Consider the following 22,080-nt stretch of genomic DNA (forward strand, 5'->3'; position numbering starts at 1 on the left):
CCACACCCAGGATTTCTCTGGACTGACCAATAATAATCAAGGGAAGTACACGCCATCACTAAGACTGACTCGCGCCTGGCCAATCGGCGGGACCCACAGTCCCCTCTCCTGCCCTCACTCCACCCCCCTTTAAAACCTCCTGTCCCATCAGGCCTCGCTCTCTCGGCCACTGGAGCTTACCGTTGCATCGGTGAGTGTGGCAGGGGAGCCAAACCTAGGTTTGAAAATAAATGACTCTTTGCTTTTGCATCGGACTGACTGGCTCCCTGGAGGTCTTGGGAACTTTGAAATCTGGGCACAACACATGACGATTCATAACAGTAGCAAAATTACAGTTATGAAGTAGCAAGGAAAATAATTTTATGGTTGGGGGGTCACCACAACATGAGGAACTATATATATTAAAGGGTCGCGGCATTAGGAAGGTTGAGAACCACTGGTCTAGGAAGCCTCAGTATGGTTTTGGGGTCTTGCCCTGAGGCCAACAGAATGCCTTTGACTTGAGTGTTCAAAGCAAAGTGGTTGTTTGATCACTTTTGCTCTCTGTGAAGATCACTTTGAATGTTCCATCCAGAATCATTTGTAGCAGCTGTTAACGTAAGAAACATTCAAACCTGCAGCGAATTTTTATGAGTTTATTTGAACCAAACTGTGGACAGTTGCCAGAAGCAGAATCTCAACACATGGAGACAGTGCTCCGGAAAATGGTTGTTCACTCATTTTTATAAACCACCATCAGCGGTGACATACGCGGGTTACATGAAATCCATTGTTGATTGATTAGGGAGGCAGGAGAAAGTAAAGCGGGGAAACCTCTGGGATTGGATAAAATAAGATGAGTCCAGCGTCAACCTAAGAACCAGGTCAGGGTATATGCCTGGCGGCGGGCTCCATCCCGTGTGGGGCGTGCAGGAGGCAGCCGAACAATGACTCTCTCGTCATTGATGTTTTTCTCTCTCCTTCTCCCTTCCTCTCTGAAATCAATTTTTTTAAAGAAGGATTAAGAGGGTGAAAGATAGCGGTAGGATCCAGTCCGAGCCGAGCCGAGTCGGTAGCACCGGGCACCCAGCTTCTGACACCTCCGCCTCGCCGCCCAGGCAGCCAGCTGAACGCAGGAGCCAATCCGGGAGGTGAGACCCGACCGGGCACCGCCCCGAGGCCTGCGCAAGTGCAGTGGGGCCCGCGCGCCGCCCGCGCAGTCGGGGGACGCAGCCCTCAGGCTCCCTGGCCGCGCGGCGCAGCGCTAGGCTCCCTGCGGCGCCCGCCACCCTCCTTTTCGCTACAGTCCGTCGCTCCGCGCGCCCGCCCCTTCCGGGTTTTGGCGCGCGTCCGCACCATCAGTCGCAGCGCCCATTGGCTGTTAGAGAGATACGAGAGCGGCGATTGGCTGTCGCTGACGTCGCTCAAGTGCCCTCCCGGAAATGGTCGCGGTGGAAAGGGGAGCTGGAGAGACGCTGGAGCCGAGGGGCGGTAGGCAGGACCCCGCGCCGGGTGGGCAGTGCGGGGGACCGCGGGCTTCGACACCGGGCTCTTCCCGGGTCGCCCCGGCGAGGCTTCCTCTCGCCGCTCGGCCACGGCGTCGGCCTGCTGCCTGCGCGCCCCAAACCTCCCTGCTGTCTCATCTGGGTCCCCGCGGCGCTGCGACCCGGTCTCGCCCGCCTTCGGGGGCAGGGCCCGGGGCACTGCGGGGCCGCGCCGGAGAGGCGCTGCCCGCCGGGAGCGTCTCCTTTCTTCTCTCCGAGCCCTACGGCCTTGCGGGGCCGGCGCCCACCGCGGGGGCGGGACTCCGTGTCCGCCTGCGCGCTGCGAGTTCTGCCTTCCCTCCGCGGGCGCTTTGTTTTGGTCGCTGTCGTCACGCGTTCGAGCCTTCCCTCTCCTGCCGAACTGTGAGTCTCGAGGAGGCGCGGAACCCGGTCCCTTCCTTTCCCGAGTGCCATTCGGGGTTCCGTCGGTGCCTTGCGTTGTACCCACCCGCCAGCACTTGCTGATGGCGTCTTCCCATGATTCCTGTGAAAAGTGTGAAGGACCCTCGGGTTTTCCGTTGGTTGACCTTTTTGTAGAATTAATCAAGCTTAACATCAGCGCACCACCAGGAGGAGGGGGACGTCACGAGTAGCTAACATTTGTTGAGTTCGCGTGGTGTGTTTTGCTGAGCACTTTGATATTGTGTAAGTTGGTTCATAAATAAGTTCAGTGAGGCAGGCATAATTATTCCCATGTTACCTTGCCTAAGGTCGTGTAGCTAGTTGGAGCTTTCTGACCAGATCTGTTGTCTCCATTCCCCATTACTGAGATATTAGTATTCCTTTTTACATTTAAGGAAACAGGTTTAGAGAAGCTAAGTGATTTGTCCAATAATAAAATAATAGCTTCGTTGGTTAGAGCGTCCTGCCAAGGTTGCGGGCTCCATCCTCAGGGTGTATACAAGAATCAACCAATGAATGTGAAGGTGGAACAACAATCCGATGTTTCTCTATCTCTCCCTCCCTCTCTCTCAAGTCAGTGAATTAAAAAAAAGGTAATAAATTAAGTTTGCTTAAACATTAAGAGACCCCCTAGTAGGTATGTGCTGGCCCTGCAGATAGAACTGAACAGGGCAAGGGGCAGGCTCTCTAAGAGCTTCCAACATAGTGGAGGAAACTGACAAAGCAACTATTTAGTGAGATGTTTTGGGTGTTGTGTATATAGATGTGATGTCTGCGGGAAGGAGGGAATCAAAAGGAGAAGACAGATATAGGAGGAAAATGGAGCTAAACTCATTGGCTTTGAATTCCTTTTCCATCAATCCCTAACTTTGTGACATTAGGTAACTTAACCTAATCGGCCCATTTCTTCATCAGTGAAGTAGGATAATAATGGTACCTACCTCAGTAGGGTTCCTGTATTCACTTTTATTTACTTATTAATATTTCTAATTTCAGAGAGGAAAGGAGAGGGGGAGAGAGAAACATCAGTGATGAGAGAATCATTGATCAGCTGCCTCCTGCACGCCCCACACTGGGGATGGAGCCTGAAACCCCGGCATGTGCCCTGACCAGGAATCAACCTTGAACTCCTGATTGATAGGTCGGTTTTCAACCACTGAGCCACGCCTGCCGGGCTATTAATGCATTTTTATATAAATAAGACGCTTTGAATAGTGCTTGACACTCACATTCTAGGCAGAATTGAAACAAAAACTTGAACCCAGGTCTTACAGCTGGTCCAGTGCTCCACTACACACATTGTTGCCTCCTTGCATTCCCTGCCTTGGGAAAATGTGGCGGTCAGATAGTCACTCTGTCCCATGATTCCCTGGGGTAGAAACAAGCAGGGCACAAGGAGAGAAAGAAAGGAGGGGGGCAGTGAAAGAGGGATTCCGGGAACTTGCAAGGTTTCAGGTCACTCTAGATACCTGGTAGCCTGCTTCCTGGCTTTACCCCAGTCCCAGCAGCAGTGTGCTTAGAACATTTGTGCTCAGTACTGTGCTGGCCAGTGTTAGGGACACAGGTGGGTGTGAAATGGCTTCTCAGAAGCAGCTAATATTGCCCAGTTGGGTAAATGAGAATAGAACACAAACAGTCATGTTGACCATGAGCAGCATAAAAATAGGGTTGAGATTTTCTGGTGTCAGCCCAGCAAACCCATGTTTACCCCAGAGTGTGGAAGGTGACTAGATTCTTCTCGGGGGAGGGGCAAGGGCTGTAGATTGAAAAGGGGTTTCTCTGGCAAGCAGTTAGGTATAGTAGGTTCCTGTACTGGTGGGCATGCAGGATGTTATGCATTTTGTATTCTCTCTCTTCCCACCGCCTCTCAGTATGCAGTAGAGGCCTTTTTCCTAGGTCCTGCCCGTCTCAGGGAGGCCAGAGGGAGCAATGCCTACTCCTAGGGTCCACATGGTAGGGGCACTGAGAATCATTGAGAATTCTCCAGGTGAGGTGACACTTGGGACAGAGTCAAGGCCTCTAGCATCCTCTCATCCCCCAGAACTTTTGCTTACAGTGTCATTCTCTGCTGTTCTGTTTTCTTTTAATGGGGAAACTTCTATTGCTCTTCAAACTCTGTTCTGGAACTGCCCACCTGAGAATGGAGTGCTGAGTTAAAGGGGCAGATTTCTAGGCTTAACCCCAGCTTCCTGAATCCAAACCCCTAGGTGGGGAGCAGGAGAACTCTGCATTTGTATGCTTTATTAAAAGTTATTGTTTGTTTGTTTTAATATATTTTTATTGATTTGAGAGAGGATGGGAGAGGGAGAGAGAGAGAAACATCAGTGATGATCGGCTGCCTCCTGCACGCCTCACGCCTCACACTGGGAATAGAGCCTCAACCCGGGCATGTGCTCTGACCAGGAATCGACCTCCACCTCCTGATTCATAGGTTGAGGCTCAACCACTGAGCCACACCAGCCAGGCAAGAACCTTTCGTTTTTTATTTAGCTTTCTTTAACAAATATTTAATACATACTTAAGCATGCTGAATACACATTAAGTATGATATCAACTAGACAGATTTGGCTTCTTTTGTTCAAATCAAATCTGCATTTTATATATTTATTTATGTTTAGTACTCAGGCAAGAGGTTTATTAAAGAGCTCATGAGCAAGAGGGAGTTATCCCCTCCCCAAGGAAAAGGAAGAATGGGCTTCTCTCTCTTTTTTTTTTTCCTCTTTACATTTTTGCTTAGAGGATGTTAGGGGGAGAGTCTGAGGAAACCACCGGGTAGGTTAGGGAAAGGCAGATTGTATGGCATTTTGAGAGTCTGGCAGGGGCATTGTGATGCAATGCAGTAAGAAATAAGGAGCTTTGGGTTCATTTGCAGGCTGTGAGGTTAGAACAGCCGTGGGCAAACTACGGCCCACAGGCCGTATCTGGCCCGTTTGAAATGAGTAAAACTAAAAAGAAAAAAAATACCGTACCCTTTTATGTAATGATGTTTACTTTGAATTTATATTAGTTCACACAAACACTCCATCCATGCTTTTGTTCCGGCCCTCCGGTCCAGTTTAAGAACCCATTGTGGCCCTCGAGTCAAAAAGTTTGCCCACCCCTGGGTTAGAAGGAGCATGGACTTTGGAGTTAGCCCAACCTGACCTTGTCAGACCCAGTGTGTGGCCTTGAGCAAACCAGTTAATCTCTCTGAGCCTCAGGTCTTTATCTGTAAATAAAGTTAGCCTGGCGGCATGGCTCCTTGATTGAGCATTGACCTATGAACCAGGAGGGCACATGTCCAGGTTGCGGGCTCGATCCCCAGTGCAGGAGGCAGCTAATCAACGATTCTGGTCATTGATGTTTCTCTCTCCCTCTCCCTCTTTGAAATCAATAAAAAAAAATTTTAAAAAAATTGTGCTTACTTCATAGTGTGATGAAATTAAATTAACCGACATAATGGAAATAAAGCGCTTAGTATGGTGTTTGGCATATAGTAAGTGCGAAATTAAAAACAAGGTTTTGGTACCCCATTTTGAAGCTGCTGATGTTCAGGAGTAGGAGGGTTGTTACTTGGCTGAAGTCACACAGCTAATAGATGCTGGTCCCCGGAGTCTGGATTTGCACTGGTTCTTCTCCAAGGCCATCTCTGAACCTGAGCTTTGTTCTGCTTCCCACAGGAGTCATTCCCAGGTGGGTTGCTCTGAAGCTATATGAGAACATGTTAAAGTTCTTAGCTCCGTGCCTGGCACATGCTAATAAACTAGGTTAGTTTGTGCTCTCCTTTCTCGAGAACACAGAAAGCTTCAGGATTTTGAGGAGCTCTTCCATCCTTGTTGGAAAGGCATAGGCTTTCTCCCAGGCGGCTGGAAAGACTCTGCTGCAGGTTCTGGGAAGGCTGCCTACCAGGCTCACCCCCAGCCACACGGGTGTAACCCTGCAGCTGTGGACCTTTTCCTCCTCCTCCAGGGTGAAGGCCATGCCGCCCCCTGGGAAAGTTCCCCGAAAGGAGAACCTGGGGCTACAGTGTGAGTGGGGGTCCTGCTCCTTTGTGTGCTCAGCCATGGAGGAGTTCTGCGAGCATGTCACTCAGCACCTGCAGAAGCACCTGCACAGCTCAGGGGAGGAGGAGGAGGAAGAGGAGGAGGACTTGCTGGGTAAGCAGAACACGGGAAGGGAAAGAGCTGGAGGGAAGGTGGGGCATCTGACTTTCCTTCCCGCAGACGGAGAAGGCAGCCCAGGAAAGTGGTGGTTTAATTTCCTAAGTGTGCTTTTGTTGTTTATAAAAACACTAGGGGCCCGGTGCACAAAATTCGTGCACTGGGTGTGTGTGTGGGGGGGTGGGGAGTGTCCCTCAGCCCAGCCTGCCCCCTCTCACATACTGGGAGCCCTCAGGCGTTGACCCCCATCACCCTCCAATCGCAGGATTGGCCCCTTGCCCGGGCCTGACGCCTCTGACAGAGGTGTCAGGCCTGGGCAGGGGACCCTCATTTCCCCCCATCACTGGTTCTGCCCCCAGCCCAGGCCTGATGCCTCGGCCAGAGGCGTAGACCCCCATCACCCTCCGATCGCCTGATCGGCCCCTTGCCCAGGCCTGACGCCTCCACCAGAGGTGTCAGGCTTGGAAGGGGGCCCCCATCTCCCCCCGATCACTGGCTCTGACCCCTGCCCAGGCCTGAGGCCTCTGGCCCAGGAATCATGCCTGGGCAGGGGACCCCCATCTCCCTCTGATCGCTTGCTCCAACCCCCGCCCAAGCCTGACGCCTCTGACCCAGGCTTCAGGCCTGGGCAAGGGGACCATCATATCCCCCCAATCCCCGGCTCCGCCCCCCCAGCTCCCCGCGGTTGCAGGCTCCGCCCCTGCCCAGGCCTAACGCCTCTGGCCTAGGTGTCCAGCCCGGGCAGCAGGGACCTGCAGTGACAGCGGGGGGCGCCGCGATCGTGGGCTCTGCTTTAGGCCCAGGCAAGGGACCCCTAGCTCCTGGGACTGCCAGCTTCGACTGTGCCCAGCTCCCATCGCTGGCTCCACCCCTACTTCCTGCTATCACTGGCCAGGGCGGCAAAGGCGCCTGATTCACCGATCATGGCTGGGGGGCAGGGCAAAGGTGGCCCCAGGGCCGCCTTTGCCCTGCCCCCCAGCTCTTAGCTTCCCCCTGGGTTTCCAATCACTGTCAGTGGCAGGGGGCTTCTTCCTGCTTTCCCTTTCGCCTCCCTGCATTGTGCCTACATATGCAAATTAACTGCCATCTTGTTGGCAGTTAACTGCCAATCTTAGTTGGCAGTTAATTTGCATATAGCCCTGATTAGCCCATGAAAACGGTAGCGCCGTACGCCAATTACCATTTTTCTCTTTTATTAGTGTAGATTGTAGACGCATAGAAAACTCATTCGACAAGGATTTTCAACATGAATCTGCTATCTTCCCATCAAAAGGCAATTATTGACAGTACTTTTGTGAACATTCTTTTTGACCTTTCTCTACATGTGATAACTGATATTTTTATATGTATTTCTAAACAACCAGACACATAAAAGTTCTTAATTCATTAATCCTCTCATGGAAAATCTGCAGTCACCACAGAAAAAGTCACTGAAGAACCTTTACTCCTGTTGTCCTGACTCCAGCCCACCGTTTGCAGCACCAGCACTGGCCTTTGTGGTTCCCTGGCTTTCTTCATTCTGTCCCTGCGTTCCTTCCCCAATTCTTTTCTTAAGGTCTTCTTTTCATATGGGTCATGACTTGCTAGTCTGTTTGGGTTCATTTTTCTTTGAGCAATCCCAGGAACAAATCATGACATGCCCAGCTGGTGTGTCAGTGGTTGAGCATCGACCTATGAACCAGGAGGTCACGGTTCGGTTCCCTGTCAGTGACATGCCCAGGTTGCGGGCTCAATCCCCAGTGTGGGGTGTGAGGGAGGCAGCCAATGGATGATTCTTTCATCATTGATGTTTCTATCTCTCCCTCTCCCTTCCTCTCTGAAATCAATAAAAATATTTTTTTAAGTTAAATAAAACATGACAAAGCTAGTTAGTTGTGGTACCACCACCAAAATGGATTCTGAATCCAAACGTAGAGATGACATCTGGTGTGGTCTTGTACATTTTGGCTAGTTTTTCCTGAATTTCTGTCTTAGGAACTGTTGACTTCCCAGGGAAAAGGATGTCAGCAACCCTTTGTTTCGTTAAAGTATTCTGTTAGTCATGAACTTCCTGATCTGCATAGTTACTGTGTTGTTCATGATAGCAGCTGATCTTCAAGCCTGGTTTTCCTGTTATTTATTTATTTATTTACCTATCTTCTATATATATCCTATCTAATAAAAGAGAAACATGGTAATTAGCCATACGTCCGCTACCCTTCCCATTGGCTAATCAGGGTGATATGCAAATTAACTGCCAGCCAAGATGGCGGCCGGCAGCCAGGCAGCTTGAAGCGAACATGAGGCTTGCTTGCTTCAGTGACAGAGGAAACCAACATTCCCCGCCTGCCTTGCCGGCCTCTGAGCTTGCAGTTTGAAACATTGTTACAAATATAGAAGCTAAACAAAACCCCAGAAACCTGCTTTCAGCCAGCCGGGATCTCAGAGCTGGAGTTGAAACAGTGTTTCGATTATAGAACCCAAACAAACCAGATAACTGCTTTCAGCAGCAGAGGCCTCAGAGCTGGAGCCAGAGCTAAAGCTGGCCCAGAATAAAAAAGAAAAAAGAAAAAAAGGAGTGGTTGGGAGCTTCAGTCACCTGCCAGCCTGAAAACAGCCCGCAGACCCTCACCCAGACTGGCCAGGCACCCCAGTGGGGACCCCCACCCTGAAGGGTGTGTGACCAACTGCAAACAGCCATCATCCGCTCACCCAGGCTGGCCAGGCACCCCAGTGGGGACCCCCACCCTAATCCAGGACACCCTTCAGGGCAAACCAGCCGGCCCCCACTCGTGCACCAGGCCTCTATTCTATATAGTAAAAGGGTAATATGCCTCCCAGCACTGGGATCAGTGGAGCCACGAGGCCTCCCGGCACCGGGATCAGCGTGACAGGGGGCAGCGCCCAAACCCCCTGATCGCCCTGCGGCTCTGTGTGTGACGGTGCGGCGCCCCAACCCCCCTGCCCCCACGGGCCCTGCTGTGTGTGTGATGGGGTAGAGCCATAACCTCCCCAACGTCCCTGCCCTGAGTGTGAGAGTGGCGGTGCCCCAACCTCCTGATCGGCCCTGCTCTGTGGGTGATAGAGGGCGGTGCCCCAACCCCCTGATCCGCCCTGCTCTGTGTGTGACAGGGGGGCAGTGCCCCAACTCCCCTATCGGCCCTACTCTGTGAGTGACAGGGGGGAGCTCCTCAACCCCCTGATGGGCCCTGCTCTGTGCGTGACAGGGGGGAGCTCCCCAACCCCCTGATGGGCCCTGCTCTGTGTGTGACAGGGTACGGAGCCCAACCCCCCTGATAGGCCCTGCTCTGTGCGTGACAGGGGGCAGCGCCCCAACCCCCTGTTTGGCCCTGCTCTGTGCGTGACAGGGGGTGGCGCTGCAACCTCCCCATTGACCCTGCCTTGAGTGTGACAGGGGGCGGCGCCCCAACCCCTCAGTCGGCCCTGCTCTGAGCCCGACCAGGGGCTGCACCTAGGGATTGGGCCTGCCGTCTGCCACTCGGGAGCAGGCCTAAGCCAGCAGGTCGTTATCTCCCAAAGGATCCCAGACTGCGAGAGGGCACAGGCCGGGCTGAAGGACCCTCCCTTCCCCCTGAGTGCACAAATTTTTGTGCACCGGGCCTCTAGTATATATATAAAAGGTTAAGTGACCATCTGACCAGCCTGTAGGTATGATGCGCACTGACCACCAGGGGGCAGATGCTCAACACAGAAGCCGCCACGCTGTGGTGACTTGGCAGCGGTGGTTCTTGGGTGACGTACCCTGGAGCCAGAGAGGAGGGGGCCTGATTCTGGGGTGCGTCACCCAAGAACTGCCCTTTCATAATCTGGGACCCCTCGGGGGATGTTGGAGAGCCAGTTTAGACCCAATCCCCACAGGCCAGGCCGAGGGACACCACCTGTCAGAGGGACCCCACTCCGCAGATGCCCTTCAAGCTGCGGGGCCACCCCAGGTGCCACCATCCAGGGAGGGACCACGGGAGGTTGGCTCTAGGGTATGTCCAGCCTGTCTCACCCAGTCCTGCCAGCCACCTTCTAATTAATTTCCTTTCAGTGTGCACGAATCTGTGCGCCAGGGCACTAGTTTTTATATATATATTTTGTTGTTGATTTCAGAGAGGAACGTAGAGCTAGATAGAAACATCATTGATGAGAGAGAATCATTGATTGGCTGCCCCCTGCACGCCCCACACTGGGGATTAAGCCTGCAACCCAGGCATGTGCCCTTGACCAGAATCGAACCCAGGACCCTTCAGTCTGCAGGCTGACGCTCTATCCACTGAGCCACACCGGCCAGGGCTGACTTTCCTTTTATATTGTACAAGCTGTTGGCATCCTGCTGTTTTCACTCCCTGGTAAGTGTTTCTGTCTCTTTTTTTTAATGTGACTACCAATTAAGAATACATTTTACATCACAACCCTATACACAAAAGTTAAAAAACAGCCCTAACCAGTTTGGCTCAGTGGATAGAGTGTCAGCCTGCGGACTCAGGGGTCCCAGGTTTGATTCTGGTCAAGGGCATGTACCTTGGTTGCGGGCACATACCCAGTAGGGAGTGTGCAGGAGGCAGCTGATGGATGTTTCTAACTCTCTATCCCTCTCCGTAAAAAATCAATAAAAATATATTTTTTAAAAAATGAAAAAAAGAATAGAAATAAAAATCATCATTCAAAAATCATTCTCCCCTTTAAAAAAAAGTTAAAAAACATTTGGAAAAATGTTTAACTTTATTAAATGCTCTCTGAAGTGTTCTCTTATTCTATTTTTTTTTTTAAAGAAAAAAATGTGGCCTGGCTGGTGTGACTTGATTGGTTGAGCGTTGTCCTTCACTCCGAAAGGTTGCTGGTTCGGTTTCCGGTCAGGTCACACACATGGTTGCGGGTTCGATTCCTGGACGGAAGGCAACTGATTGGTGTTTCTCTTTCACATCAATGTCTTCTTCCTTCCCTCCCTCATTTCCTCCTCTCTCCAAGCGTGTCCTTGGGTGAGGATTACAAGAAAGAAAGAAAAAAATGTGGTTTGCAATCCCCTAAATTGATTTCGCCACCCACTAATAGGTCACAGCAAAGTTTGAAATATAGAAAGTACAGAGATCGCTCCCTTCAAATTCTGTTTGAAGTCGTGACTGAAATATGTAACTAACAGTGTCAAAAGCCAAATGATATTTACACAAAAGAGAAATTAGGGGATTATTATATTTTCAAAAGTATCTACTTTTCAAAACAAGTAAACCCGTATAAACATTGAAAATATGGTGCTTAGATTGCATGGCTGACGGGCCTTCCTGAAGAAGACAGATCTTGAGCAGAACATGGGAGGAAGAAGGGTTTGTAGTTTGACACAAGGAGCAGGGCTGTCCCGGTCGGGAAGCAGCATCTTCCACAGGGAGCAGTGGACACTCAGTCAGGGAACTGCATGCCACTCACCCCGCTGCTGAGCTTCTGGCGCTGGGACTTGCACACACCGCCCCTCTGCCTCGATCACACTTCTCCACTCTTTTATAGACACTCGCCCGTCAGATCTTAGCACAGGGGCACTCCAAGACACCCGTCTCCCTGTGTTTATTTTGTAGTGCCATGTCTCCACCTGCAGAGAACTTACGATTGGTCACAGTTTGTAATTATGCATGTGATTATTTGATTCGTGCTTTTCCACTCTGGCTGGAAGCTATGTAAGGCTGGGACTCTTTCCTTGTGACATTCCAGCACTTGGCACACAATGGTGGTCAATGTTGCTGAATGACTGGCAGTTCGGTGAGGGTGCAGCCTCCTCACCGCTGCTAAGTGCCACAGGTGGAAGGAGAGCTGAGCGTCAGAAAGCATCATGTTCTCTCTAAACCCCTTTCTGCAGAGGAAGAATTCTCCTGCTTATGGCAGGAGTGTGGCTTTTGTTCTCTGGACAGTTCTGCTGACCTTGTCCGCCACGTCTACTTCCACTGCTACCACACGAAGCTGAAGCAGTGGGGGCTGCAGGCCCTGCAGAGCCAGGCCGACCTCAGCCCTTGCATCCTGGACTTCCACAGCCGCAACATCATCCCTGACATCCCTGACCACTTCCTGTGTCTGTGGGAGCACTGTGAGGTCAGCAGGCAGTTACCAGAAATAGGGGTGGGAGAAAGTTGCAGGTTTGAACTCAAGAGTCCTTGATCCTTTCTTTGGACCCTTATATTTCTGAGGCTCCTGCTCATATCTCCTTCATGTCTGGGTAGCTCCCTTGCTCAGACATTGCCGTCCTCACAGTTAATCTGGGAGGGAGCCAAGCGGTCCCCTTCGGGCACATGGGGGTAAGAGTCCCGCCGCCCGCCGTCAGTTCTTACCCCAAGTTGCTCCCGGCACAGAGCGCCTTCGACAATCCTGAGTGGTTCTACCGGCACGTGGAAGCGCATAGCCTGTGCTGTGAATACAAAGCCGTGGGCAAGGACAACCACGTGGTGCTGTGTGGCTGGAAAGGTAGGGTCACTCCTTAGCTTCTGGCCTCTGAAGAAACCCTGGGATTGCTGAAGGGCTAGAGCAGCTGGGATGGTCCTGCAGGGCACGGCTGGCTGCTTCTGGAGAGACTTGGGGGTCCAGAGCCTACTCCGCGGGTTTGTGCTGGAGCATGACTGGCCCTTCCTTCCCAGGCTGTACCTGTACCTTTAAGGACCACTGTAAGCTTCGCGAGCACCTCCGCAGCCACACCCAGGAGAAGGTGGCGGCCTGCCCCACCTGCGGGGGCATGTTTGCCAACAACACCAAGTTCTTAGACCACATCCGTCGCCAGACCTCACTGGATCGTAAGCAGTCAGAAGACGTGGGTGCAGGCTGTTTAGCCTGTGGGGTTGGGGGCATATTTCCAGGGGTATATGCAACTTGGCTGCATCTACCTGTAGGGCTCAGGCACCTGCCCAGGCTCTGCGGACTCGGAGTTATTAGACATTGTTCCTCCGAGCTGACTGTGCCTGTCAGCCACCTTAGTGAGCCTGCACAGCAGCCCCGTGAGGTAGGCTTCTTATCCCCCTTTTTGCAGATGAGGAAGCTAAGGCTCAGAGAGCTTAAAATCACTTACTTGAGACCACACAGCTAGTAAGTGTCCAAGCGGGATTCTAACTCAGGGTCTCCATGCCAAGTCCCACGCTCCTTCCGTGACACTGTCCGTCCCAGTTCCCCAAACTCCCCTTGTCTCCTCGGGGTGGTTCCCTTTTGCCTGGGAGGCTCCCCTCTCTGGGACCCGTTCTCCCCTCTACCTCCACCATCTTCTGCAGCCACCCTTTCTTTTCCTGCCCTGCCCCAGAGCAACGCTTCCAGTGCTCTCACTGCTCCAAGAGGTTTGCCACTGAGAGGCTGTTGCGGGACCACATGCGTAACCATGGTGAGTAATTGGGCACCGCCAGCCTCCCTGCCCACCCCCAAGGTTCCCCTGGCCCTCAGATCACAGCCTCCTCTGCTCCTCAGTGAACCACTACAAGTGCCCTCTGTGCGATATGACCTGTCCCCTGCCATCCTCCCTCCGCAACCACATGCGCTTTCGCCACAGCGAGGACCGGCCCTTTAAATGCGACTGTTGTGACTACAGGTAAGGGGAACTAGGGGCTGGAAATCACAGACCTGGTGTTCTAGAATCCTCACGCCCTCCCATCCTCCTGACCTCTCCTGGCAGCTGCAAGAATCTGATCGACCTCCGGAAGCACCTGGATACCCATAGCAAGGAGCCAGCTTACAGGTGTGATTTTGAGAACTGCAACTTCAGCGCCCGAGCCCTCTGCTCCGTCAAGTCCCATTACCGGAAAGTGCATGAAGTGAGTGGGGCTGGGGTGGGAAGGGTCAGCAGAGTGGGAGGGGGGCTGAAGAGCTGACCTCCCTCTCCCCGCCCATCAGGGTTACTCAGAGCCAAGGTACAAATGCCACGTGTGTGACAAATGCTTCACCAGGGGTAACAACCTCACCGTACATCTTCGCAAGAAGCACCAGTTCAAGTGGCCCTCAGGGCACCCCCGTTTCCGGTATGTCTCAACCTTCCCATAGATTCACACATTTTCCCATATTCAAATTAAAATTTTTTAATTTGATAGTGCTTTGATGCCCTCCATTCCTATTTAGGCTCAAGGAACCCCAAGAATAGCAGTGAGTGAGGCAAAGATTATTTTTCTGACTTTTGAATTCAAGACAGTGACAAACCCAATAAACGGTGCTCAAAGTCCTGCAGCCAAAATAGAAGTAGAGCCTAAAGGTCCAGAACCGTAGCTCCTTGACCTCACCCTCCACTAATAATTTCTCATTTTTCCCCCTTCCTCCCTTACCCCCACCCTCTGGGTTTCTACATAAAAGTTTCCATTTTGAGTAGTGATTCTTCCCTCTTGCTTTTATATCCTAATAAAAATCTCTCTGTCTTCAACTCCATCCCTTAGAATCCCAGGGCTGCCTCAACAAACCTTGAGTTTGTTCCTTACTTGCCACGCCCACCATTTCTCTGGCCCGCCCGTGCTTGCTGCCCTGTGCACTCCTGCTTCCCCAGGTACAAGGAGCATGAGGACGGCTACATGCGGCTGCAGCTGGTTCGCTATGAAAGTGTGGAACTGACACAGCAACTGCTGCGGCAACCACAGGAAGGCTCGGACCTGGGAGCGGCCCTGAACGAGAGCAGCCTACAGAGCATCATTCTAGAAACAGTACCCGGGGAGTCAGGGCCCCAGCACGAGGTGGAAGAGGAGGGCCGAGGTGGGGAGGACAGCCTCTCAGCCTCTCAGGACACCTCCAGTCCTGTCATCCATGTGGTGAATCAGGCCAATGCCCAGGAGATTGTCTACTATGTGCTGTCCAAAGCCCCGGGAGAGTCCCCCGCCAGCCCCTGAGTCCTCCTCAAGGGCATCATGGAGAAGCTTCAGGGAGTAGCTGGGAACCAGAAGTCCAGGTGGTCTGAAGGCGGTCGAGCAGCAACATTCCTAGCCCAGGCTGGGTTTGAGTCAGGCTGGTGGCAGTGCCCCTTGGGGCAGTCCTTGCCAGTGGGTGCCTTTTGGAGGGTGCTAGGAATATTGGGGTCCACTCAGGATCTGGCTTGCATCAGTCAGCAGACTCTAAGGACTTGCCTTTTCTGCCACACCATGCTTTTGTGGAGACCCTGAGAAGTAGGGACTCTGAGGTGGATAGCCTGGTTGTGTATGTCTTCTCGTAGAGGGAGCTAGTATCAGGCTCAACCATGACTCCTAGACATGCTGGAGCAGTGATGAAAATCCTTAGCTGGCACCCACTCCCATCTTAGGGTTTCTCGGGCCCAAGGATGACCTGGATCTAGTCCCTGCCGTGGCCCTTCCTTTTACCCACCCAGTCGAGGCTGTGTCCCAGGAGCCACTTCCCTCCAAACGATTCTTCCTGCCACCCAAGGACTCCGCGTCACTCTCAGGGCCGGGGCGGGGCAGTGTGTGTAGTGCTTGTGTTGGTAATAAATGCTTCTGCTGTTAGTCTTCCCGTGTTTGGTGCAGTTAACTAGGTAATGAGATACAGCCACCCAGAAGAAGAGCTGGGTAATAAGGCTTGTTCCCCTTTTAGTGGCTAGGGTTTCTGTTCCCAGCTTGCCTCCCTCTGCTTTTGTGAAATGTCCATTTCTTCTCAGCATCTACCCTCCTGGAGGTCCCAGGCAGAGGCCATGAGTTTATAATAGCAGCACTCTAGAACAGGTGAGTGGGGCTAGCCACGAAGATACAGCGCCAGACCAGGCACTCACCTCCTGAGTGCCTCTGGGGTAGGCAGTTCTTTACCTCTGGGGCTGGGACTGGGGAGGAGGCTGGCAGTGAGGGTGGATTTGGAGGCCTAGAGACTGGTAGGTATTTGGAGTCCAGAACTAAGGTGGAAAATTGTGTGTGTGAGTGCATTTTCCTGGGGAAAGGGTCTGATTTTCATCGAGTTCTCAGAGGTTGGAGCCCTCCAAAATAAGAATTAGGCGTGTCCAGCCACTTCTCAGTAACTTATGTCCATTCTAAGGGTCTCTGCGCTCTGGAGAGGCCAAGAAAGGATTCTCCGGAGTCTTGGATGGGCAAGGAGCTGCCCAACAAGAGTTTCTGGGCCTTTTTTAAAAAATATATTTGATATTTTACAGAGAGGGAGGGAGAGGGATAGAGAGTTAGAAACATCAATGAGAAACATCGATCAGCTGCCTCCTGCACACCCATACTGGGATGTGCCCGCAACCAAGGTACATGCCCTTGACCAGAATCAAACCTGGGACCCTTCAGTCCGCAGGCCGACGCTCTATCCACTGAGCCAAACCGGTTAGGGCTGGGCCTTTTTAAAAAGACCAGATTTAATTCTTATTACAAAAGCTGTGCCAGTTGCAGAAGGGAATAGGAAAGAAAAATCTTTATTAATTCCATCAGCCATTCACTGAGTTCCTCCTATAGTCCAGGCACTGTGACAGGTGCTAAGGATGCAAAGATGAATAAAACCTAGGACCTGCCCTAGAGGGGCTAGCAGTACAGAGGCAAGGAAAGTTCTAGGTAAGGGAAATGATAGAACCCCGTCAAGGTTCATTTAAAAGGCTGAAAATCAGAGTAGACAGTATTTGGGCAGGGGATTGAGGAAGGCTGCATTGAGGAAATGATTAGAGCTACTGTTGGGCATATCCAGCCACTTCTCAGTAGCCTATGTCCTACTGAGACAAAGGGGTGGGCAAGGCATTTCAGGGGGGAGAAACAAGGCCTGTGAACGAAGCTACAGAGGCAGGTGATGGTCTGGCACAGAGCGCCACAGCCGTGGACAGACAAGACTGGGGAGGAAGACAGGACCAGCAAGGACCGAATAAAGTTCTAGAGATGCCCAGCAGGCGTGGCTCAGTGGTTGAGTGTCAACCTATGAACCCAGTCGGGCCTTATGCCCAGGTTGTAGCCTCGAGCCTTAGTGGGGGCCATGCGGAAGGCATCCAGTCAATGGTTCTCTCATTGCTGTTTCTATCCTCCCTTCCTCTCTGAAATAAAAAAATACATTAAAAAAAATAAAGGTCTAGAGTGGTGATTCTGGTAATGGCTGTTGCTGGAATTCAGTCAAGAAATAAAAGCTTAAAAGCTTGCCCTAGACCAGTGGTTCTCAACCTTCCTAATGACGCGACCCTTTAATACAGTTCTTCATGTTGTGGTGACCCCCAACCATAAAATTGTTTTCGTTGCTACTTCATAACTGTAATTTTGCTACTGTTATGAATCGTCATGTAAATATCTGATATGCAGGATGTATTTTCATTGTTACAGATTGAAGATAATTAAAGCATAGTGATTAATCACAAAAACAATATGTAATTATGTGTTTTCCGATGGTCTTAGGCGACCCCTGTGAAAGGGTCGTTCGACCCCCAAAGGGTTGAGAACTGCTGCCCTAGACGGTTTTGCTCAGTGGATAGAGCAGGGTCCTGGGTTCAATTCCAGTCAGGGGCACATTGCCTGAGTTACAGGCTCGATCCCCAGTAGGGGACGTGCAGGAGGCAGCCATTGATGTTTCTATCCCTCTGAAATCAGAGTATATTAAAAAGATAACAAAAGCTTTAAAGCTATAGCGGTGTTGATGTCCACTTTGCCTCTACAAGAGCCCTTTTGTGAAATGGCAATGTGGAAGAGAGAACACAGGAATTAAACATTTCCACAAGCAAACCTTGGTTGGATGTTCAGTGGTTAGAGTCTTATCAGGATACTCCAAGGTTCGGGTTCCATCCCCAGTCTGGGCGCATATAAGAATCAGCCAATGAGCATGTGAATAAGTGGAACAACAAATCACTCTCTCTTTTCCTTTATAAAATCAAAAGTTTAAAATTTTTTCCACAAGCAAAGCCACTGCATTTCCAGGCTTTAGGATCCGGTACCGTTTGCCTCCACACCCGGTCCCTCCACTAACAGTGTAACTCCTGTTCCACCACGAGGCCACTGGAGGCTTTGGGCTAAGTAGTGCCCTCAGTTTCTGTTATGTCTCATATACGATCTGGGGTTCCCTCCTCAAACCCACGTCCTCCGGGCCTGTGGTTTTGGTGGTTACAGCACTGTCCCCCGGGACCCCTAAGGGTTTTTTGTGGCGTTTTCCCCCACACGTTTGGCTATTGCCCAATCCGTGTTCCGTCACTGTGTATGTATGTAGATGTCACTGTGGACCTAACAGCAGGCCCTCATGTTTGTTCCTATTAAACGTTGCCTTGTTCTACTTGATTGACAACCAATTGGTGGGCTAAGAGGCTGCATAGAACAGGTCTCAGACCCCAACGGCAAGTCATTGGAGACCTTCTTCCTAACCAAAACCAGATGCTTTTAAGGCAGTGGTTCTCAACCGTGGCTGCACATTAGAATCATCTGGGAATCTTTTTAAAATCCTGACTCCTGGGCCTCCTCCTCTGGAAATTGTTTCTTTGTTATGGGGTGGGGCACAACATTAGTATGAAAGAAACAGAATTTCCGGAGGATGAGGCCCAGAAATCAGGATTTTAAAAAGATTCCCAGGTGATTCTAATGTGCAGCCAAGGTTGATAACCACTGTTTTAAGGGCTCTAATCCCTAAAAGACTAGTGCCTCATTCTCCATATAGAATTAAAAAATGAAAATATGAAACATATAAGGGATTCAAACATGATTACACTTACAAAAATACGTACATGTATATAAAAATCTGATCACTTTTTTGCTTTCAATTTTTAATATGTTTTTATTGATTTCAAAAAGGGAGTGGGAGATAGAAACATCAGTGATGCTAGAGAAACTGATCAGCTGCCTCTCACAGGCTCCCATGTGGGGACTGAGCCCACAACCCAAGCATGTGCCTTCCAGCTCCCCTGGAGCAAAAGCAGAAGATGGACCGCTGGTTGGCCCACAGCCATGGCCTGACAGGACATGGATTACCTGGGGCCAAGGAACAGGGTAATTAGAGCCGCTGGAGAAGGGTCAAGGGATCCAGTCTGGATAGGAGGCCTTTGACACGGGAAGATGGTAGCTGGAGTCAGCCCTGAAGGCTCCAGTAAGGCTTCGGAAGGCTGGAGGGCAGAGGGGAAGGCTGCGGTCAGAAAGGTGACATTTTTAAATGGAGCCCAGGGTATGTCCACAGGGAGGTGGACTGCTGAGTGGAGGCAGAGGTCACGGAGCAGAAGAGACCAAGGGAAAGAAGGCATTTTAACCACCAGCAAGGGCCTTTCTGCCTCTCCGGCCTCCAGCCCTGTACTAGGAGGAGGGAGCAAGTCCCAGAGCAAAGCTGGGGGGACCCCTGGTTGGAAGCTGTTGCCAAGCACATGATACAGAAAAGGGGTTTGGTGGGAATTCAAATTCTAGGGAAGAAAGGCAACAAGCTGAGCCTGGGAGGAGAGAAGTGGGTGGGTTCCCATGGAAAGAGACGGGCAGAGAACCTTGGCATTCTGCAGCTTGGGAGGACGCCTCCCTTCTTTTTTAAAAATCTTTATTGTTGAAAGTATTATATATGTCCCCTTTGTTCCCCCCTTCACCCCTCCAGCCGCGCCCCCCCCCCTCCCCCCGGAGATCCTCACTTCTTATTTAAGAAGAAAACTGCACTAGCCCTGGCCGGCGTGGTTCATTGTCGTCCTGGGTACAGAGGGGTTGCCGGTTTGATTTCCAGTAGGGGACATCTCTAAAAATCAATGTAAAAACCCTTTAAAAGTTAAAAGAAAGAAAATGGCACTATATATATAGTAGGGAGAGATGGAGAGAGAAATGTTACACTTTAAAAATGTACTTTGATGTTGATTTTATTATATGCGTTATAGTCTTATACTTCTTTTAAAAATATATTTTATTGACTTTTTACAGAGGAAGGGAGAGAGATAGAGAGTTAGAAACATCGATGAGAGAGAAACATCGATCAGCTGCCTCCTGCACACCCCCCACTGGGGAAGTGCCCGCAACCCAGGTACATGCCCTTGACTGGAATCGAACCCGGGACCCTTCAGTCCACAGGCCGACGCTCTATCCACTGAGCCAAACCGGTTCTGGCGAGTCTTATACTTTTAAAACAATATCAATTCTTTAAAAAGCAACAGCAGGGACTGTGACTAGTAGCTACCCCTGCACTACCTGGTCTCAGGTGCCTATGCCCCACTTCCCTGCTGGCCTGGGGCAGAAGTGGACTCCCAGGCTCCTCCATCCACTCTTCATTCCGTCCTGGGCGCATTTCTCCATGTGGCCAGCAGAGGAGCCTTCCATTGACAAACACACTAAAACCATTTCATCCAAAGATGAGAGAGAGTCACAGTGGGCAAGGCAGGCATGGTGGATGCGGGACCTGGGGTGATGGAAGTGGAACTGGATCAGTTCCAAAGTCCAATTCCTTTCCCGAGGTTATCTTGAGAGAATGAAGAGCCTGTCTAGAGACTGGAGGGAAACAGTTGTTTGGGAATAGGATTCTGAGAGGCCCCATAGAAGTACCCAAGTACTTTAGGGTTCAAGCCCTGCTCTGCTACCAACTAGACATGCCCCCTTGGGTACATTGCTTAACCCCATGATTCAGTTTCTTTTTAAATATATTTTTATTGATTTCAGAGCGAGAGAGGGAGAGAAACAATGATGAGAGAGAATCATTGATCGGCTGCCTCCTGCACACCCCCTACTGGGGATCCAGCCCTCAACCCAGGCATGTGCCCTGACCAGGAATCCAACCCTGATTTCCTGGTTCATAGGTCAGTAGCTCAACCACTGAGCCACACCAGCCCAGCACCTATGCTTCAGTTTCTTTATCTCTAAAGAGAGATTGTAATTCCTGCCTTATAAGGATTTTGTGAGGATTAAATTGGATAATGTCCATAGTAGTAGCTCAATAAATGCAACTGTTGGGGTGTCTATAGTGGGCATTGCAGGTGTGAGGGAGGAGAAACTTTCCTCTACCCTCAAGTTTCTTTTGGCTGATGTAATAGACATGAGACAGATTAGGGGGAGAAAATGACCAATTAATTACTTATGTATGGGAAACCCATATACATGAGAGAGTCAGAGACCCCCCACATACATGAGAGGTTCAGAAAGTGGAAGTGTTGCGTATAGACACTTCGAGCGGGGGCAAGGTAAGACAGCTTGGGGACTTCCACGGGTCACTGCAGGGCGATAACGGATGTCTGGGAAATTAGCAGTTGCCTTGCCCTACGGATGGGTGAAAAGGGTTGTCGCTGATAACCTCTTCTTGTGGGAGGTCCCCTACTTCAAATTCCTCTCTGTGGCTGCGAGTGGTGGTGGAGGTGTTCTCTTGAGCCTGCAGTCCTGGTTGCCTCTAACTCAGAACAACCCGCGTAGCACAGAAGCGCGCTTGGGCGGACTCGTTCTGAACTGCTACAGCGGTGAACCTGCGGAATCAAGGGTCCGTCTGCACAAGGGCACGTGGCTCCGGAGGAATGGCGGCCATCAGCGCAGGGGGAGGGAGAAGGCCGGGAGGGCCGGCTCCCAAACCAGTCACAGCGTGGGCCCTGGAGCTGTCCTGCCGGGGAGCCCCCTCCAGGCTGGGGGGGTGGGGGGGGCTGGGCAAGGAGGGAGGAGTGGGGGAGAGGTCTGACCGCTAGTAACCTCCCCTGTCACAGCAAAGAGCAGCCTCCTCTCCCATCAGCCTCTGCTTGTGCCCGGTGGGAGCTTACACGCTGGGGTCACGTGTCCCGGCCGCCTCACCTACTTACCCCTTGCAGACGGGCTGGGGCAGGTAGGGCCGGAAGGAATTGCCTGAGAAAGAAGCAGCGGGGAACCCAGGGCTGCTCTGGGGAGCTGTGCTTGCAGGTCTGTGCGGGAGAGACTGCACCTGTGCGGAGAAGGTGCCTCAGGAGCCCTGGCCGGTGTTGGCCAGTGGATAGAGCGTTGGCCTGCGGTCTGGAGGGTCCTGGGTTCTATTCCCGGCCACGGGCACGTACCTGGGTTGCGGGCTCGATTCGGGGTGGGGCATGCAGACAGCCGATCCACGATTCTCCCTCATCATTGATGTTTCTCTCTCTCCCTCTCCCTTCCTCTCTGAAACCATTAAAAATATATATTTAAAATAATAATAAAGGCAACACGACTGACACCGCTTTTCTAAAAAATAAAATAAAAATCAATGGGAAAATATCCTCGGGTGAGGAT

The 22,080-nt window shown here is 51.4% G+C and overlaps 1 protein-coding gene and 1 long non-coding RNA gene across 14 annotated transcripts; one reads left to right on the top strand and one right to left on the bottom strand.

Moving 5' to 3' along the window:
• The first annotated feature begins 1,199 nt into the window (after nt 1-1,199).
• HINFP (histone H4 transcription factor) lies at nt 1,200-17,008 on the top strand. Of its 13 annotated transcripts, XM_081098568.1 has the most exons (11): nt 1,428-1,470; nt 5,874-6,061; nt 11,947-12,124; nt 12,382-12,493; nt 12,664-12,816; nt 12,913-13,022; nt 13,314-13,391; nt 13,475-13,595; nt 13,680-13,818; nt 13,898-14,022; nt 14,535-17,008. In XM_081098568.1, exons 7-11 carry the CDS (start codon nt 13,379-13,381, stop codon nt 14,869-14,871), a joined length of 735 nt encoding a protein of 244 aa, XP_080954694.1. In that variant the 5' UTR covers nt 1,428-1,470; nt 5,874-6,061; nt 11,947-12,124; nt 12,382-12,493; nt 12,664-12,816; nt 12,913-13,022; nt 13,314-13,378; the 3' UTR covers nt 14,872-17,008. The 13 variants fall into 13 exon arrangements, with proteins under 13 accessions (XP_080954699.1, XP_080954701.1, XP_080954704.1 ...); XM_081098573.1 differs by lacking the exon at nt 12,913-13,022 and having other exon boundaries at nt 1,200-1,470; nt 11,895-12,124; XM_081098578.1 differs by lacking the exon at nt 12,913-13,022 and having other exon boundaries at nt 1,410-1,470.
• Nucleotides 17,009-19,732: 2,724 nt separating this feature from the next.
• On the bottom strand, nt 19,733-22,011 carry LOC308525025. Its single transcript, XR_013996441.1, has 3 exons — nt 21,873-22,011; nt 21,645-21,763; nt 19,733-21,320 (listed from the first exon to the last, which is right to left on the bottom strand). It is a non-coding gene; the product is annotated as an uncharacterized lncRNA (long non-coding RNA).
• Nucleotides 22,012-22,080: the final 69 nt, after the last annotated feature.

Source organism: Myotis nattereri (genome assembly GCF_964212035.1).
Source record: "Myotis nattereri genome assembly, chromosome: 9".
Taxonomy (NCBI): Eukaryota; Metazoa; Chordata; class Mammalia; order Chiroptera; family Vespertilionidae; genus Myotis; species Myotis nattereri.